Below are 21,399 nucleotides of genomic sequence, written 5' to 3' on the forward strand. Positions count from 1 at the left end.
GTCGTGCCATGTGCGAGCACTTTCCCGTAGCGAGTGATTGGATTCATGATGGAGGATGCATGTGGAAGAAAAGAGGAGAGGGAGACGAACAGAAATGGAGGCCTTGGTCTCGTATACTGTAGCGTCACGATTACTGTAGCGTTTGGTCTCACGCGGAACAACTTCCAAGGCACGGGAATCGAATGGTTTGGACCTTTAGTCCTGGTTTGAGCCACGAGTCAGGACAAAAAAGGCTCGCGCCAGGTGAACGGTTGCCACCACCCCTTTAGTCCCGGTTCGTGGCTTAAACCGGGACTAAAGGTCCCATCTAAACCGAGACTGATGCCTGTCGATGCCTGGCCAGCGTCCTAGCCTCCCGAACCGGGACTGATGCTCCCATTAGTCACGGTTCGTGAAATGCTCGGTACTAGTGATCTCATCTGGCCAGGATCAATGCCCTGTTTTCTGCTAGTGCATGGTTGATGATGTGCAAGCTATGACTATGTTCTAAGAGTGTGTTATCGTGAGTTATCATGTATCCATGTAGTGAGAGCCCAAGTTATAAGGGCTGATAATTATTAGTAATGAGTTGTAAGGGGGGGGGGGGGGCGGGGGTGCTACTATATATCAACGTTATGTGTTCGTGCTAATATATGTATGTTTCGTTCAAGTAATAGTGTGTTTTTTCTCGTTGCATTTTTTGATATGTATCATATGTTGTTAAGTTCTAACTTTTGTGTATTTAGGAATCATGCAAGTAGCACCACATGGAACAACACGTAAAATAAGTACTATCTCCATGAACCATTTAACACTTATTTCAATACCCGAGCCCTAATTCAAATTTGAACCATTCATGAACATTAAATTTTCCATCAACCATTCAACACGGGCTTTTCTCACGTTAAAAGAAGAAAAGTATTATTTATAGTGTTTTTGTTTGAATTAACAGAAGTATTATTTTTTGAAAGGTTAAAAGAAAAAAGTTTCTGTTTGTGTTAAGACAAGTAAAACAAGTAAAACATGTATTAACTTTTTGGGCTTTTCTCACGACCAAACAAGTAAATTTGGGTTTTTCTCACGGGCTAACATTTTTTTGAGACAATCTCACAACCCAACATGGATGCCTCCATGGCTGCTGCCTCTACAACGATGGGCTTCTTTCTCTTTGGGCCTATTTTGGCTTTTCTCACGTGCCAACATCTATTAGGCATCCAAATATATTTTTTTATAAGAAACTGAATTTATGTGTGCACTCTATTAACTGAAGAACAAAAACAGGGGATGAATACCAAAACTTCGATTCAGCTCCAGAAGAATTTACCAAATTGTTGCTTTGATTCAGTTACATGACAGGCCTAAATGCCCATTGTAATGACGGATGAATAACAAGTAAAATAAAAACAACGCAATGATACAACAATAGAAACCCTCTGCTATGATATTTGCTTGCTTGTGCAAATCGATCATCTGCATTAGATGTGTCTTGATTTTCTTCAGTTCCTCTTTCAGTTCGGACTCCACGTGCAGTTTAGCGTACCTCGCCATCGGCAGTACTCTGCCAGCCACTCTCTCCGAGCTTCCCAAATTCTCCATAGTAATCGGCTGCACCGCACCCAAATTGAGCTCCCACGTTGCGGCCCTGCTCGAATCATTATAGCCCTCAAACTGAATCCTTTCAATATACTCATCCATCCACTCGAAATGGGTACATTTCTTTAGGATCTGAAAACAACAACATGAACCCTAAATCACAAATTCAACGAGAAAAAATGAAATATAGAGAAATCAGAGAAAACGACAACGAAAGGGCGGGCTAAGAACTGAGATGTAACCTTGCCACCCAATCCTTCCATTTTTTGGCTCAAGCATTTGACAAATTCGCGCCCAAGATTGCCATTGTCATCAGTTTTACTGACCCATCGTTTAAGAGACTTTGGGCGTGGACAGTTTGGGCACCTTGTGAGCGGCACTGGACCATACTGTCGCCATTTTGAGTGCATGGCGGAGGAGGTAGAGATCTACGCTAGGTCGCCGGAGAAGAGTAAGATTAGGGAAATGGGAAGCAATGGGCGGCGGCGGGCGGACGGGCACGGGCTCTCGTCTCTTCAACCTGCGAACAGGTGGGTCCCATGCTTACGTGGACAAGTGATGGGTCACGCGCTTACATGGATAAGTAATGGGTTCAACCCTTAACAGCGAACGAGGACATCAGTTCAGTTTAAGAGCCATGTCGTGTTTGGGTTATTTACGTTATCAAGTGTGTCGCACGAGATCCATTGGCTTGAACAGTGTTGCACTATATTTAATTCACCTCACATATGTCGCACATGAGCTATTGACCCCATCCACTACCATTTAAGGAGTATCTAATAAAGAAGGAGAAAAAACCAATTATTTTTTTATCAAATATAGTTGTCAACACAGCGTGTATTCTCTCGTTCTCCATTTTTATTTTCAAATAGTGGCCGGCACAGTTTGTATTCTCTTATTTTCTATTTCTATTTTTAACACAATATAGACACAAATGCTCATACATACACACATACATTTACTGTTATAAACACATGCACCGGTGTCAAGTCTACAATTTAAATTCTGAAGGCTATGATACCATTGTTTTTCTAACCATCCAATCATAAGTTGAGTCACATCATTATTTTTCTGATTATGTGCAGCTTTTTGTCCTACTTGTCACTAGGGCTGCTCACAGTGGTCAACAAGTTAGGCTAGTAACACCTTACTAATTTTATAATGTGTAGTGTTATATAGAAAGATGACTCAATTTGAAATGCCCTCATCATGTTTTTGGCTCTAAGAGCATCTACAGCCGGATCCCTAAAACCCGCTTCAAATGTTCCGGCAGGCCGCCCAGTCACTGACCGGTCGCAAAAAAAGATCCAGCCGGACGTGCCCGGGCATGCCCGCCTGATTCACACTAGCCCGCATAGATCCCACATATATTCGTCCCCATCCACTCCCTTCCACTCCCATCTGCCACCAAGTTCACCTCCGATGATCTCCGGCCTTCACCGACATGGCATGCAGCGGATCCGAGACCTTCACCTCCAGATCCGTCGACCACGAGCTCATCCCACACGACCTCGAGGAAGAGATGGCTGTCCGGCTTGCGCTCCGCCGCTCCCGGGAGGCGGTCGCCCTTCGACAACGCGGGGACTCACAACATCGGGAATCCATTGTGTCAGCACAGCCGGTGCCTGGATCCGGCGTCGCTGTCTCACCGGAGGTGGTGCGGTCTGTGGCAGACGCGCAAACCCTCTATTGGCCCACCGAGGACGCAGCTTGGGCATCCTCATCTCCTCCGAGGAAGGATCCATCATCGACCTGAAGTTTCGGCACCGTCAGGGTCACGAGCTCCAACGAGGAAGAGTAAGGCTTGGGAGACGGTGGGAGCTCGACTCCCGTGAGTCGGCTAGTGCCCAAGTGTTGGGTAACGTAGCATAAATTCAAATTTTCCTACGCATGTTCAGATCTTCCTATGGAGAGACCAGCAACGAGAGAGGGGTAAGAGCATCTTCATACCTTTGAAGATCGCTAAGAGGAAGCGTTGCTAGAACGCGGTTGATGGAGTCGTACTCGCAGCGATTCCGATCTAGTGCCGAACAACGGCACCTCCGCGCTCAACACACGTGCAGCCCGGTGACGTCTCCCGCACCTTGATCCAGCAAGGAGGAGGGAGAGGTTGGGGAAGAAGACCAGCAACACGACGGCGTGGTGTTGGTGGAGAGACGAGGTCTCCCGGCAGGGCTTCGCCAAGCGCCGGGAGAGAGGAGGAGGAAGAAGTGCAGGGCTGCGCCGAGGGAGAGGGAAAACCGTGTCCTCCAAAGGCCAAAAGTGCCCACTATATATAGGGGAAGGGGAGAGGGGGTGCCACCCCTAGGGTTCCCACCCTAGGGGGTGCGGCAGCCCTCCCAGATGGGGTTTGTGGCGGCCAAGATGGGGAGGAGGGGTGGCGAACCCCTCTGGTGGGCCTAAGGCCCACCTAAGTTAGGGTTCCCCCCTCTCCCCCCTTTTCTGGTGCACATGGGCTGGGTGGGGGGCGCACCAGCCCACTTAGGGGCTGGTTCCCTTCCCCACTTAGCCCATCTAGCCTCCCGGGGTCGTCAGGCCCCCTTCGGTGGTCCCCCGGGACCACCTCCGGTGGTCCCGGTGGTCCCGGTACGTTACCGGTGATGCCCGAAACACTTCCGGTGTCCGAAACCATCCGTCCTATATATCAATCTTTACCTCCGGACCATTCCGGAGCTCCTCGTGACGTCCGGGATCTCATCCGGTACTCCGAACAACTTTCGGTAATCTCGTATAACTATTCCCTATAACCCTAGCGTCATCGAACCTTAAGTGTGTAGACCCTACGGGTTCGGGAGACACGCAGACATGACCGAGACACCTCTCTGGCCAATAACCATCAGCGGGGTCTGGATACCCATGGTGGCTCCCACTAGCTCCACGATGATCTCATCGGATGAACCACGATGTCAAGGATTCAATCAATCCCGTATACGATTCCCTTTGTGTGTCGGTATAGAACTTGCCCGAGATTCGATCGTCGGTATACCTATACCTTGTTCAATCTCGTTACCGGTAAGTCTCTTTACTCGTTCCGTAGCACGTCATCGTGTGACTAACTCCTTAGTCACATTGAGCTCATGATGATGTTCTACCGAGTGGGCCCAGAGATACCTCTCCGTCACACGGAGTGACAAATCCCGATCTCGATTCGTGCCAACCCAACAGACACTCTCGGAGGTACCCGTAGTGCACCTTTATAGTCACCCAGTTACGTTGTGACGTTTGATACACCCAAAGCACTCCTACGGTATCCGGGAGTTGCACAATCTCACGGTCGAAGGAAAAGATACTTGACATCAGAAAAGCATTAGCATACGAACAATACGATCTAGTGCTAGGCTTAGGATTGGGTCTTGTCCACCACATCATTCTCCCAATGATGTGATCCCGTTATCAATGACATCCAATGTCCATGATCAGGAAACCATGATCATCTATTGACTAACGAGCTAGCCAACTAGAGGCTTGCTAGGGACACATTGTGATCTATTCATTCACACATGTATTACTGTTTCCTGTTAATACAATTATAGCATGAACGATAGACGATTATCATGAACAAGGAAATATGATAATAACCATTTTATTATTGCCTCTAGGGCATATTTCCAACAGTCTCCCACTTGCACTAGAGTCAATAATCTAGTTACATTATGATGTATCGAACACCCATAGCATCACGGTGTTGATCATGTTTTGCTCGTGGAAGAGGTTTAGTCAACGGGTCTGCAATATTCAGATCCGTGTGTACTTTACAAATATCTATCACTCCACTCTGGACATGGTCCTGGATGGAGTTGTAGCGGCGCTTGATGTGCTTCGTCTTCCGGTGAAACCTGGGCTCTTTGGCTATGGCAATGGCTCCAGTGTTATCACAGAAGAGTGTCATAGGACCCGACGCGCTTGGAACCACTCCAAGGTCGGTGATGAGCTCCTTCATCCAAATTCCTTCATGAGCCGCTTCTGAAGCAGCTATGTACTCCGCTTCACATGTAGATGCTGCCACGACTTCTTGCTTGCTGCTGCACCAGCTCACTGCCCCACCATTCAACACATATACGTATCCGGTTTGTGACTTAGAGTCATCCGGATCTGTGTCGAAGCTAGCATCGACGTAACCCTTTACGACGAGCTCTTCGTCACCTCCATAAACGAGAAACATTTCCTTAGTCCTTTTCAGGTACTTAAGGATATTCTTGACCGCTGTCCAGTGTTCCGCACCGGGATTACTTTGGTACCTCCCTACCAAGCTTATCGCAAGGTTTATATCAGGTCTGGTACACAACATGTCATACATTAGAGAGCCCACGGCTGAAGCGTAGGGGACAGAACTCATCTTCTCTCTATCTGCTGCCGTGGTCGGCGACTGAGTCTTACTCAATCTCATACCTTGCAAAACTGGCAAGAACCCTTTCTTTGAGTTTTCCATATTGAACTTCTTCAATATCTTGTCAAGGTATGTACTTTGCGAAAGACCTATGAGGCGTCTCGATCTATCTCTATAGATCTTGATGCCTAATATGTATGCAGCTTCTCCAAGGTCCTTCATTGAAAAACTCTTGTTCAAATAGGCCTTTATGCTCTCCAACATCTCTATATCATTCCCCATTAATAATATGTCATCCACATATAGTACGAGGAAAGCTACAGAGCTCCCACTCACTTTCTTGTATAGACAGGCTTCTCCGTAAACCTGTATGAACCCAAACGCTTTAATTACCTCATTAAAGCGAATGTTCCAACTCCGAGATGCTTGCACCAGCCCATAGATGGAGCGCTGGAGCTTGCATACTTTGTCAGCACCTTTAGGATCAACAAAACCTTCTGGTTGCATCATATACAACTCTTCCTTAAGATTCCCGTTAAGGAACGCTGTTTTGACGTCCATTTGCCAAATTTCATAATCATAAAAGACGGCAATTGCTAACATGATTCAGACTGATTTCAGCTTCGCTACGGGAGAGAAAGTCTCATCGTAGTCAACTCCTTGAATTTGTCGAAAACCCTTTGCGACAAGTCGAGCTTTGTAAACGGTTACATTACCGTTTGCATCAGCCTTCTTCTTAAAGATCCATTTATTTTCTATGGCTCGCCGGTCATCGGGCAAGTCAACCAAAGTACATACTTTCTTCTCATACATGGATCCTATCTCGGATTTCATGGCCTCAAGCCATTTGTTGGAATCCGGGCCGCCATCGCTTCTTCATAGTTCGAAGGTTCACCGTTGTCTAGCAACATGATTTCCATCACAGGGTTGCCGTACCACTCTGGTGCGGAGCGTACCCTTGTGGACCTTCGTGGTTCAGTAGTAACTTGATTCGAAGCTTCATGATCATCATCATTAACTTCCTCTTCAGTTGGTGTAGGCACCACAGGAACAACTTCTTGCGCGGCGCTACTTTCCTGTTCGAGAGGGGGTGTAGTTACCTCATCAAGTTCTACCTTCCTCACACTTACTTCTTTCGAGAGAAACTCTTTCTCTAGAAAGGATCCGTTCTTGGCAACAAAGGTTTTACCTTCGGATCTAAGATAGAAGGTATACCCAATAGTTTCCTTAGGGTATCCTATGAATACGCATTTCTCCGCTTTGGGTTCGAGCTTTTCTGGTTGAAGTTTCTTCACATAAGCATTGCAGCCCCAAACTTTAAGAAACGACAACTTAGGTTTCTTGCCAAACCACAGTTCATACGATGTCGTCTCAACGGACTTAGACGGTGCCCTATTTAAAGTGAATGCTGCAGTTTCTAATGCGTATCCCCAAAATGATAGCGGTAAGTCGGTGAGGGACATCATAGATCGTACCATATCTAATAAAGTGCGATTACGACGTTCAGACACTCCGTTGCGCTGCGGTGTGCCAGGTGGCGTTAGTTGTGAAACGATTCCACACTTCCTTAGGTGTGTGCCAAACTCGTGACTCAAATATTCTCCTCCACGATCAGATCGCAGACATTTAATTTTTCTGTCACGTTGATTCTCAACCTCACTCTGAAATTCCTTGAACTTTTCAAACGTCTCAGATTTTTGCTTCATCAAGTAGATATACCCATACCTACTCAAATCATCGGTGAGAGTGAGAACATAATGATAACCACCGCGAGCTTCAACGTTCATTGGACCACACACATCAGTATGTATTATTTCCAATAAGTCGGTGGCTCTCTCCATTATTCCTGAGAATGGAGTCTTAGTCATCTTGCCCATGAGGCACGGTTCGCATGTATCAAATGATTCAAAGTCAAGAGACTCTAGTAGTCCATCAGTATGGAGCTTCTTCATGCGCTTAACGCCGATATGACCAAGGCGGCAGTGCCACAAGTATGTGGGACTATCATTATCAACTTTGCATCTTTTGGTACTCACACTATGAATATGTGTAACATCACGATCGAGATTCATCAAGAATAAACCATTCACCAGCGGAGCATGACCATAAAACATATCACTCATATAAATAGAACAACCATTATTCTCTGACTTAAATGAGTAGCCGTCTCGCATTAAGCAAGACCCTGATATAATGTTCATGCTTAAATCTGGTACTAAATAACAATTATTAAGGTTTAAAACTAATCTCGACGGTAGATGTAGAGGTAGCGTGCCGACGGCGATCACATCGACCTTTGAACCATTCCCGACGCGCATCGTCATCTCGTCCTTGGCCAGTCTCCGCTTATTCCGCAGTTCCTGCTTTGAGTTGCAAATGTGAGCAACAGCACCGGTATCAAATACCCAGGAGCTACTATGAGCGCTGGTAAGGTACACATCAATAACATGTATATCACATATACCTTTAACGTTGCCGGCCTTCTTGTCCGCTAAGTATTTGGGGCAGTTCCGCTTCCAGTGACCTTTTCCCTTGCAGTAGAAGCACTCAGTCTCAGGCTTGGGTCCGTTCTTTTTCTTCTTCCCGGCATCTGGCTTACCGGGCGCGGCAACAACTTTGCCGTCTTTCTTGAAGTTCTTCTTACCCCTGCCTTTCTTGAAACTAGTGGTCTTGTTGACCATCAACACTTGATGCTCCTTCTTGATTTCTACTTCTGCAGACTTGAGCATCGAGTACAACTCGGGAATGGTTTTCTCCATCCCTTGCATGTTGTAGTTAAGCACAAAGCCTTTGTAGCTTGGTGAGAGAGACTGGAGGATTCTGTCAATGATAGCATCATCCGGAAGTTCGACTCCAAGTGAAGTCAGACGACCGTGTAACCGAGACATTTTGAGTATGTGCTCACTGACAGAACTGTTCTCCTCCATCTTACAGCTGAAGAACTTGTCGGAGACTTCATATCTCTCGACACGGGCATGAGCTTGAAAAACTAGCTTCAGCTCTTGGAACATCTCATATGCCCCGTGTTGCTCAAAACGTCTTTGGAGCCCCGTTTTTAAACTGTATAACATGCCACACCTGACCAGAGAGTAGTCATCACTCCGCGCTTGCCAGACGTTTAGAACGTCCTGGGCTGCTGCGGGAGCGGGAGGGTCATCTAGCGGCGCATTAAGGACATAAGCCTTTTTAGCTGCTTCAAGGATGAGCTTCAGGTTGCGAACCTAGTCCGCATAGTTGCTACCATCATCTTTCAGCTTGTTTTTCTCTAGGAATGCGTTGAAGTTGAGGTTGACGTTGGACATCTACAATATTTATAAAGACAACTTTTAGACTAAGTTCATGACAATTAAGTTCATTTAATCAAATTAAGTATGAACTCCCACTTAAATCGACATCCCTCTAGTCATCTAAGTGATACATGATCCATGTTGACTAACCCGTGTCCGATCATCACGTGAGACGGACTAGTCACCATGGTGAGCAACTTCATGCTGATCGTATTCAACCATACGACTCACGTTCGACCTTTCGGTCTGTTGTATTCGAGGTCATGTCTGTCCATGCTAAGCTCGTCGAGTCAACCTAAGTGTTCCGCGTGTGTAAATCTGGCTTACACCCGTTGTATGCGAACGTTAGAATCTATCACACCCGATCATCACGTGGTGCTTCGAGACAACGAACCTTCGCAACGGTGCACACTTAGGGGAATACGTTCTCGAAATTTTAAGAGGGATCATCTTATTATGCTACCGTCTTTTTAAGCAATAAGATGTAAAACATGATAAACATCACAATGCAATCATATAGTGACATGATATGGCCATTATCATCTTTGCTCTTTCGATCTCCATCTTCAGGCATCGCATGATCATCATCGTCACCGGCGTGACACCATGATCTCCATCATCATGATCTCCATCATCGTGTCTCCGTGAAGTCGTCACACCAACTACTACTATCACTACTACTATGGCTAACCGTTAGCAATGAAGTAAATGTAGTAAGCACATGGCGTTGCATCTCATACAATAAATTAAGACAACTCCTATGGTTCCTGCCGGTTGTCATACTCATCGACATGCAAGTCGTGAAACCTATTACAATAACATGATCATCTCATACATCATACATGAAACATCACAACTTTGGCCATATCACATCACATGTCAAACCCTGCAAAAACAAGTTAGACGTCCTCTAATTGTTGTTGCAAGTTTTACGTGGCTGATTTGGGTTTCTAGCAAGAACGCCTTCTTACCTACGTGACAGCCACAACGATGATATGCCAAAGCTATTTACCCTTCGTAAGGACCCTTTTCATCAAATCCAATCCGACTAGAGTAGGAGAGACAGACACCCGCTAGCCACCTTTATGCACTATGTGCATGTTTGTCGGTGGAACCAGTCTCACGTAAGCGTACGTGTAAGGTCGGTCCGGGCCGCTTCATCCCACAATACCGCCGGAAAAGAATAAGACTAGTAACGGCAAGCAAATTGACAAACCATCGCCCACAACTTTTGTGTTCTACTCGTGCATAGAAATCTACGCATAGAAAACCTGGCTCGGATGCCACTGTTGGGTAACGTAGCATAAATTCAAATTTTCCTACGCATGTTCAGATCTTCCTATGGAGATACCAGCAACGAGAGAGGGGTAAGAGCATATTCATACCTTTGAAGATCGCTAAGCGGAAGCGCTGCTAGAACGCGGTTGATGGAGTCGTACTCGCAGCGATTCCGATCTAGTGCCGAACAACGGCACCTCCGCGTTCAACACACGTGCAGCCCGGTGACGTCTCCCGCACCTTGATCCAGCAAGGAGGAGGGAGAGGTTGGGGAAGAAGACCAGCAACACGACAGCGTGGTGTTGGTGGAGAGACGAGGTCTCCCGGCAGGGCTTCGCCAAGCGCCGGGAGAGAGGAGGAGGAAGAAGTGCAGGGCTGCGCCGAGGGAGAGGGAAAACCGTGTCCTCCAAAGGCCAAAAGTGCCCACTATATATAGGGGAAGGGGAGAGGGGGTGCCACCCCTAGGGTTCCCACCCTAGGGGGTGCGGCAGCCCTCCCAGATGGGGTTTGTGGCGGCCAAGATGGGGAGGAGGGGTGGCGCACCCCTCTGGTGGGCCTAAGGCCCACCTAAGTTAGGGTTCCCCCCTCTCCCCCCTTTTCTGGTGCACATGGGCTGGGTGGGGGGCGCACCAGCCCACTTAGGGGCTGGTTCCCTTCCCCACTTAGCCCATCTAGCCTCCCGGGGTCGTCAGCCCCCCTTCGGTGGTCCCCCGGGACCACCTCCGGTGGTCCCGGTGGTCCCGGTACGTTACCGGTGATGCCCGAAACACTTCCGGTGTCCGAAACCATCCGTCCTATATATCAATCTTTACCTCCGGACCATTCCGGAGCTCCTCGTGACGTCCGGGATCTCATCCGGGACTCCGAACAACTTTCGGTAATCTCGTATAACTATTCCCTATAACCCTAGCGTCATCGAACCTTAAGTGTGTAGACCCTACGGGTTCGGGAGACAGGCAGACATGACCGAGACACCTCTCTGGCCAATAACCATCAGCGGGGTCTGGATACCCATGGTAGCTCCCACTAGGTCCACGATGATCTCATCGGATGAACCACGATGTCAAGGATTCAATCAATCCCGTATACGATTCCCTTTGTGTGTCGGTATAGAACTTGCCCGAGATTCGATCGTCGGTATACCTATACCTTGTTCAATCTCGTTACCGGTAAGTCTCTTTACTCGTTCCGTAGCACGTCATCGTGTGACTAACTCCTTAGTCACATTGAGCTCATGATGATGTTCTACCGAGTGGGCCCAGAGATACCTCTCCGTCACACGGAGTGACAAATCCCGATCTCGATTCGTGCCAACCCAACAGACACTCTCGGAGGTACCCGTAGTGCACCTTTATAGTCACCCAGTTACGTTGTGACGTTTGATACACCCAAAGCACTCCTACGGTATCCGGGAGTTGCACAATCTCACGGTCGAAGGAAAAGATACTTGACATAAGAAAAGCATTAGCATACGAACAATACGATCTAGTGCTAGGCTTAGGATTGGGTCTTGTCCACCACATCATTCTCCCAATGATGTGATCCCGTTATCAATGACATCCAATGTCCATGATCAGGAAACCATGATCATCTATTGACTAACGAGCTAGCCAACTAGAGGCTTGCTAGGGACACATTGTGATCTATTCATTCACACATGTATTACTGTTTCCTGTTAATACAATTATAGCATGAACGATAGACGATTATCATGAACAAGAAAATATGATAATAACCATTTTATTATTGCCTCTAGGGCATATTTCCAACACCAAGTCCTACTCTACTTCGTCGGGACCGGACCGACCCTGCGAGGGGAGCAGCTGGCCGTCGGACATGGGCATGGCAGAGCCAGTCGAGTTCTGCTTAATATTAGGTTTACGTTGCATGTAATAATATGGTTTGAGGTTTCTAATTTAAAGTATCCGGTTATAGAATGCATTATTTGAGACGTGACTGTGAGCGTCCGAGGCATGCCCGGACGTGTCCTCGGGCGTTTGAGGGACCGGATTTTTAAGTTGCGGGTGTAGATGCTCCAACCCCTCCAGCCAATCATCATGATGTTTGTTTCCATGTAGTAACATTTTGTTCATGTTCTCCCTCCATTGACCATAAGTAGTACTTCTTTCACACTGATTTTTCTAGATACCTCCTTTAAAAAGTTTATTGAAACTCAATCATATATTTCTCAGAAAATATGTATGCTTCGAATAACTAAATAGTTTTCTAAAAGCATCTGCAATTGGATTTGGTAAATGTGCCCCCCTATATACGTCCGCCCTCATATCTCATGCCCGACAGCCACATATCTCAATTTTGAATTCTTAGGTCCATGCACGTCCATCACATATGTTAATGTCGCATGTAAATAGTAAATGTTGGTATCGAAAATACATAGTCCGTACATAAAATTTATTGTAAATGTACAACTTAAACATTAATTCATTGGTTTTCATTGTGATTTCACATATGCTTCACAAAATCACTAGGTAGCTTCGCATGTACATGGTGATCTCTAAGATTCTGATGCATCTACAAATTTGCATCATTGTAAGCTAAAAAGACTTCAAATTTTGCATCATGTGCATGGAAATCGGATTATAATTTTAGTGATACAGATTGACAATATACTTGTCACTTTGGGGTTCACACGCGTCTATGTTATACTCAGTGTTTGATTCATATTTATATGAAAAACAATAACTTTCAAGGTTTAGCACATGGCATCAATTTGTCAGATGCATTGCGGCACTAGCGGGCTCTTCCAAGCAGCATGTGACTAGTGTACGTGTTGCCATATTGCGAGACGGCTGGCTAGCTGGTGCTGCATGTTCGGCGGTATCTCTTTCTCTTTGGCTCCATCGTTCTTCGCCACCAGCCGTCCCTCTTCGCTGTCACGAGCTTGCGTGCCGACATCGATTATTTCTACATGCCCATGCATCATGCATGCATGGTAACTAGAGCAAATCAAGCTGCTGCTACTTCATGTGCGTAAGCGTACAAAAGCGCTTGCATTTGGAAGGCTGAGACGGACACATCGACATTGTCCAATTCAATTGGGGGCCATGAGAGGTGCCCAGTACCAAAGCTCTCCATCCATTATAAGCCGGTGCCGCTCCTGGCTACTCGCAAGACTCTCCTCCACAGTTGCCCTGCACCAACGGATCGATTAGCTAGCATGGACAGAAAGGTGTGCATCTCTCTTGTAATTCTCGCGCTTGTACTCGCTGGCCCGATGGCGGGGGCGGTCTACAGCATCGACGAGGCGGCGATGCCAACGTCCCTGTCGATGAACCTGGAGTCCGGCATGGCGCCGGAGCTCGCGGTGGTGGACCTGGAGCTGGAGGTGCACCGCCGCGTCCTCGCCGGCGGAACCCTCAACGTCCTGGACGCTGACAGGAACCGCTGCATCAAGACGTGTCACCCGGACGGGCAACCTTACACGCCGGGATGCCTAAAGATTTACCACTGCAAGGGAGGAACCTGAATAATCCAGCACTACGTCCGGGCGTCGACGCAACCCCTCCTTCCTGCCCGGCGTCCGTGCCCGTCCATGGGTGCACTCGCGCGTTCCGTCCATGCATCCATGTTCTATTTCCATTTCCATTCGGCATTTCCTACTGTTGTTGCTATTGCTATATATGTATGTATATCTTGAAATAACCGTCTTTTAAGGGGAACTTTTGTTATCATCTCCCGCCCGGCCTCTGCATCTAGACTAGAGTACGCACAGTTGTGATTTGTCAAGTCCGACTGATGAGGGGCATGTCAACGTTACCTTGAGTCTAGTATGTGAACAATATGTACTTCGCCTTAGCATAAGTACGCTGTATTTGACCGGTTCAAAAAAAAAAGTACGCTGTATTTGAATTATAATGGTATTTTCTCGGAACGCAAAGCTTTTATTAGCCTACCCCAACTTGTTTGGGATTGAAAGGCTTGGTTGATGGTTGTTGGTTGGTTGGCAAAGCTTTTATTAGATCTGGCTGCCGCATCAGGCTGATGGAACAGCACCACCCTCTTGATATTACGATAAAAGCATCTCTAGCACACTCCGTGTAATGCCGATCCGTAAAAGCCGTTTACAATTCACGAAAAATGGATTTTGCGGGCCGGCGTGGTACGGATAGAAGCAGACTCCCTAAAATGATTCGTATAACAGCATATTCGCAGAAGATGCTATTATACGGATTTTTAATGTAGGGTCTGTTAAGGCGTCACTGCGGCGACCCACAAACCGGAAAACCACGCAATAAAACATAGTTGAAATTTAACAGCGATTCCGGCAAATGAGTTCGAATTTAAACAACAAAGCACAGTTCGCGCACGAAATGAGAGCATAGTTTGAAAGACAAACGCAAAAGGACTTCATGCATCCTGGTCGTTCTTCAGCCTGCACCATGGAGTTCATCGCCGCCCACGAATCCATCGCTTGCACTTGTTCCTACTCCAGCACTTGTCCCTACTCCGGCACCGAAATCATCGGTTCTGATTCCGGAGGATAAACCATCGCCACCATAACACGCAAGCATCCTCCTCTTCAAGATTTCTCTCCTTGTCATATCATGCTATTCTTTTCTGATGTCGTCCGTGTCATTGCGGTTCAAAGTCATGATCCTATTCTCTTCGGCAAGAAGGTTGGCCATGGTTTTGTTCACAGTAGCACGTGCTTTTCTATCCTCAACTTCCTTCAGCAATTTCCATCTCTCTTGCTTCTCTCGTGCCTTCTTCTTGGCCATCTCTATCTTTGCATCCAAAGACTTCGCTAACAATACCTCATTTGATTGCAACATGGAATCTATCTTGTCCCGCAAGGTCGATGCTTCGCGATCCCTTTTGATCTTCTCCTTTGTCCTTTTGTCATCATCGGGCTTGTTCAAGTTTTTTGGGCCATCATCATCTTCATCTTCATCCATGTTCGTAAGTGAACCTCCCTTCGATGGGGATTCTCTGTCAATCAACACTCACTTGTCGCAGTTTTTGAGCAATTTCCAACAATGCTCTAGTTTAAAAAATCTGCCTTTGAAAGCATCCATGTCTTTGTACCGTTGTTGAACAAATTTTTCCTACACAACAAAAACAAATTCAAACTGAAGGAACCATTGCACATTATGCAAACTAATGGAACCATTCGATTGCAATCGACTCACAAAGTCGGATTCGACGTTGGAGGAGCATTGTGAACTTGTTCGAAGCAAGCTATCCAACGGCTACAAGTCGGCTTGATCACACCCCAACGACCTTGGAGTGACCAAAAGGTCCGTGCTATCCTGTTGGGATACTTGGCCATCAATTGGAAGTATTGATCTTCAATTATTTACCAATACGTCCTAGCGGTTTGAGACACACCCGTGCAAGGATCCATAGACACCGAACTACAAGCCTTGATCAACATTTGATCTTCCAAGATCGTGTAGTTCTTTAATCTCACACTTTTTTACTTGCGATTGCTGATACTTCCCCTCATCTATCTCCTCCACCTCGTCTTCACCACCATGGTCATCGACGCCACCCTCTAATTCATTGTAATTGAAACCATCGATCAGGGCTTGGTTGATGTCGACTGCGTTGGTGGCCAACAAGTGCACGAACTCGGTAGGCATTGTTCGAACCACGACTACATCGAGTGAAAGCACATCACGATGGGCGAAGAATCGAAACAAAAAATAAGTGAGAGAAGATGCATACCTTCTGGCCCTTTCATCGAATACCTCGCCTGTGGTGGAAGCAGCGCCGTAGGAAGGCACCATCGGGGAACGTCTTGCCGGGGCGGATGGAGTGGCCGGTGGTTTCTTCGTAGGAACCTTCTTCCGCTTCACGCCCGAAGCTGTGTTCATCTTCCCCGCCGGCGGTCGGGCAGATCGCGCAGCAGCGGCGGCGCCCAGCGTGCCTTCCCTTCCGGCTGGGCCAGCCGGAATGTCGTCTTGCACGACAACGTTGCCTTGCCGCTTGCGGGCTGGCGCGTTGGCGACAATGGAAGCAGGGGCGACATGGCCGACGACGAGATCTGTCGAACAGGGTTGCGCGCGCACGACCTCCATGTTGACGAGATCCGTCGGCTGCAAGGCTTCCATGGCGGCGAAGAATGGTGGGAAGAAGGCTCGAAGCACGCAGCGGGCGTGGCAACGGCTGCCGAGGAGGGGGGGGGGGGGGGAGGGGGGACGACGCGGAAATTTCCCTCGCGCCAAATCTCGTTGCGGATAAGGGGCGAGCTCGGGTCGGCCTCCCACCCTGTGAATATGAAGGTTGAGGGCGAATTTTTGACGCGTCCCGCAAATTTTTTTACGAGTCGGACGCGTTTGCAGGATCTTGTCTGGCAGCATTTTTTTGCCCCGACCCGTATTTTGACGGTTATTTTACGGATCAGGGCCTTATACAGGGGTCTATTAAAGATGCTCTTACACAGCTTAATTAAACTGTAAACACACGAGGCGCATCCAAAAAATTCATCAACAGTACACAATATGAAGCAAAGGAGGAATAAAAACTCTTACCTCTCATATAAAAATATATGACGTTTTGGTAGCCAGAGTCTAAAGTTTTGGCAACAACGAAATTAGGCAGGGGCTCGCTCAGGAGACGGAAATGACTATTTTTTTAACAAAGAAATAGAAATGACTCCTTTTTTGCGGGGTAAAGAGAGTATATCCTCGGCAAGGCCCAACATCAGGTACAACCACGCTTGAGTGAGCGCTGAGTTTTATCTGGGCTGATGTATATACGTACATGGGCTGAAGTCAAAATCATACTAGTACACAGGCGATGGACGACCCTGGCCACCTACTGGGAAAAAAATTGTATGAGACCAGGTCTCATAGAGAAAAACGTGAGACCCAATTAGATGAGTGACACGTGGCCGAGATAATCTTAAAGCATCCTAATCCCACTTTTCCACCGATTTAGGATTCTGACTCCTGAACGATCTTGTCGCCGGCGGCTGCGTGGCTCCATGCTACCATGACTCTCCTTCCATGGTCGCCATGGCCTCGCCGAACGATCTCATCGCCGACAGACGCGTAACGGAAATCGTGCGCAAGATGCATCCAGCTGCTACGTGACGCCGCACTTGTCCACGACGACGAACTCCCAGCCGTCGGTTCCAGTGTCAGCTAACGCGTCACGTCCGTCTGGGCCTCTTGCACTCCCCGTGAGTGATCAATGTGGCGAAGCTATGTGTTTTTGCACTAGCACTGCTGCGACATCGACGCCTTTTCTTAGCTAGGCAAACACGCTCTATTCATCTAGGCTTCCTCCGATCAGAGTGCGTGTGATGTATGCTTGGCGTGCATAAGTATGCGAATATACATGTTTTTTTTCGAAAAGGAGGCGTTGCCTCGGCCTCTGCATCGAGTGATGCATACAGCCATTTTATTACGCACAAAATAGTCTGAAAAAGATACAAAGTAGTCCGAGTTCTCAGAAAACAAGAAAAAAAGAGTTACACGGTGATCAGACCGCCCAAAACCCGACAAACTGGACTAAGGTCCAATCCTATTAGCATGCCGCCATCCATATCGGTTGAAGATAACCTGAACTACCATCTTCCATCGGACACATCCAGTAACCAAAGGCTCCCTGGTTTCCACAGGAGTGAGTAAGGACCACGTGCGGATCAAGGCGGTAGCCCTGAAGATGACCTGCAAAAAGTTTATATGATGCAATCTGTTAAAAACTAGATCATTTCGGCAGTTCCATATCGCCCACAACATGGGACAAGTGCCAAACCGAATTAGTTTGGCGTAAATTACATTAACCCCGTTTAGCCACGTCCCAAATAACATGTGAATGCTAGTAGGTGGTGTAATGTTGAATGAAATTTGTAATGAGCGCCATAATAATTTAGCCATAGGGCAGTCCAGAAAGAGGTGTTTAATCGTCTCATTCGTTTGACAGAAGCTACATCTTTTATTTCCTTTCCATTGTCTTTTAGCCAAGTTATCCTTAGTTAAAACAACTCCCTTGTGAACAAACCACATGAAGATTTTTATCTTAAGGGGAACCTTGACCTTCCAAATATGCATGGACTTTGGAATAGGTGTCGTATCAATAATATGGTCGTACATCGATTTCACTGAGAAAGTACCATTGGGGGTCAACCTCCAACGAATGCTATCTGGAAAATCAGACAGGGAGATATCCATAAGTCTTCTGACTAGATGTAACCAACTAACCCATCTATTTCCGATCAAGGCTCTGCGAAATTGAATGTTAAGAGGAGTATGCCGTAACACTGCCGTAACGGAAGTCTGTTTTCGTTGTGCAATATTATAAAGTTGCGGATACTGTAGAGCCAAAGGTTGCGGTCCTAACCAAATATCTTCCCAGAATCTAGTACTTTCACCATTTCCAATGACAAATCTAGTTCTGTTAAAGAAAGCAGCCTTTGTCCTCATTAGACCCTTCCAAAAAGGAGAATCGCCCGGTCGCGCAGTGACGTGGGCTAAGGTTTTGTGCTGTAGATACTTGTTCTTTAGAATTTGTACCCACATCCCTTGCGATTCAATAGACAATCTGAATAACCACTTGCTAAGCAGACATCTGTTCTTAACCTCTACATTTTCAATTCCCAAACCTCCCTGATCCTTTGGCCTACAAATAATATCCCATTTAGCAAGTCTATATTTAGTCTTGACCTCGTCGCTCTGCCAGAAAAATCGAGATTGATAGAAATCCAACCTTTTCCGCACCCCAACAGGCACTTGTAAAAAGGATAGGAGAAACATTGGCATGCTCGTCAACACTGAGTTGACAAGAACCAATCGTCCTCCGTAGGATAATAGCTTGCCCTTCCAGCAGCTTAGTTTTTTCTCAAAACGATCCTCGATACATCTCCACTCCTTGATAGTCAACTTTCCGTGATGAATGGGGATACCTAAATAAGTAAACGGTAACGTACCACCCTCACAACCAAAAAGTTGGTAATACGTGAGCTGTTCAGCGTGTGCATCCCCAAAGCAGAACAACTCACTCTTGTGAAAATTAATCTTCAACCCAGATAGCTGTTCAAATAAGCATAATATGAGTTTCAAGTTTCTGGCCTTCTTGAGATCATGTTCCATGAAAAGGATCGTGTCGTCCGCATATTGTAGGACCGAGACACCCCCATCAATTAGATGCGGTACTAGTCCCCCTACTAAATCTTTGTCATTAGCCCTCCTGATCATTAGCGCCAACGTATCCGCAACAATGTTAAATAAAATAGGTGACATAGGATCTCCTTGCCTAAGTCCCTTAAGCGTCTGAAAGAAATGACCGACATCATCATTTACTTTAACACCGACACTTCCTTTTTTTATAAAACAATCTACATGCTTTCGCCAAATTTCGCCAAACCCTTTCATACGTAGAGTTTGTTGCAGGAAAGACCATTTAACTTTGTCATATGCCTTTTCGAAATCAACCTTAAATAAAACTCCATTTAGTTTCTTGGAATGCAGTTCGTGAAGGATCTCATGCAGTACGACAACCCCTTTAAGAATATTCCTACCAGGCATAAAGGCTATCTGCGAAGATTGCACGACCGAATGTGCCATCTTAGTTAGCCTATCCGTTCCCACCTTTGTGAAAATTTTAAAGCTTACATTGAGCAGACATATAGGACGGAATTGCTCAATTTTGGAGGCACCCTCTTTCTTCGGTAATAGCGTAATCGTACCGAAATTAATATGAAAGAGTTGAATGTGACCAGAATAGAGATCATTGAACATAGACATGAGATCCGCCTTAATAATATGCCAACAACGTTTGTAAAACTCCGCTGGAAACCCGTCTGGACCAGGAGCTTTACCATTTTTCATCACTTCAATTGCCTGTAACACCTCTTTCTCTAAAAAAGGTGCGGATAGACTCTCATTGTCGGCTTGTCCAACTTGAGGAATATCCGCAGTCTGATGCTCGTCCATAGACACAAAGCTATGTTCTGGAGCACCAAACAACCGTTTATAGTAATTTGTGATACAAAGTTTAAGGTTCTCATGCCCTACTATGGTACCCTCGTCTTGCTCCAGTTGGATGATTCTCTTTTTCCTATGTTTGCCATTTGCAATCAAGTGGAAAAACTTAGTGTTGTTGTCTCCCTGGACAATTGCCCTGACCTTGGCTCTGACAGTCCATTTCATTTCCTCTTCCCTGAGGAGAACACGCACCCTCTGTTCGGCCTCATATTTTGACGACCGTTCATGTTCATCCAACATGGCGGTCTCAGCCTTACGATCCAGGGCATCTATAAAGTGAAGCAGTTGGTCTTGCTCATCTTTATACTGTCCGGACACATTCTTCGCCCAACCTCTAAGGAACTGTCTAAGGTGTCGGATTTTGCGTTGCCAGACGTCGACACTAGATGTCCCATCTGTATGTTTACTCCATTCTCTAGCAATAATGTCTAGAAATCCCTCACGGGTGAACCAACTGGCTTCAAAGGAGAAGGCATCTTTTTTCCCTTTGTGAGTGGCATTTCCAGAGTCTAACAATAGTGGAGTATGGTCAGAAATAGCCCTGTGCATAGCACAAACTGTGACTAAAGGGAACTTCTGCTCCCAGTCAACACTAGTTAGTACTCTATCCAATTTTTCAAAAGTCTGGTTATGTAGAGAATTGGCCCAAGTATATTTCCTACCGGAGAGTTCAATCTCCCGTAGATTCAGACTCTCTATGATCGTATTAAACATGAAGGGCCATCTACCATCAAAATTATCATTGCTTTTCTCATCAGCTCGCCTGATGATATTGAAATCCCCACCCACCACCAGTGGTAGATTTTCATCGCAAATTCTAACCAGATCAGCCAAGAAAGCTGGCTTGTGCTCCGTTTGAGCGGCACCATAGACCGCTACTAGAGCCCACTGAAACTCATCTTCCTTGTTCCTAATTCTATATTTAACCGAGAAGTCACCTAATATTACTTCTCGCACTTGAAGTGTATTGCATCGTACCCCA

At 46.5% G+C, this 21,399-nt stretch overlaps 1 protein-coding gene across 1 annotated transcript; it reads left to right on the forward strand.

Annotated features, from left to right (window-relative positions):
* Positions 1 to 13,525: 13,525 nt before the first annotated feature.
* LOC123440956 lies at positions 13,526 to 14,148 on the forward strand. The gene has a single exon (XM_045117495.1). It carries the CDS (start codon positions 13,643 to 13,645, stop codon positions 13,949 to 13,951), a length of 309 nt encoding a protein of 102 aa, XP_044973430.1. The 5' UTR covers positions 13,526 to 13,642; the 3' UTR covers positions 13,952 to 14,148.
* The last annotated feature ends 7,251 nt before the right edge of the window (positions 14,149 to 21,399 follow it).

Source organism: Hordeum vulgare, chromosome 3H (assembly GCF_904849725.1).
Source record: "Hordeum vulgare subsp. vulgare chromosome 3H, MorexV3_pseudomolecules_assembly, whole genome shotgun sequence".
Taxonomy (NCBI): domain Eukaryota; kingdom Viridiplantae; phylum Streptophyta; class Magnoliopsida; order Poales; family Poaceae; genus Hordeum; species Hordeum vulgare.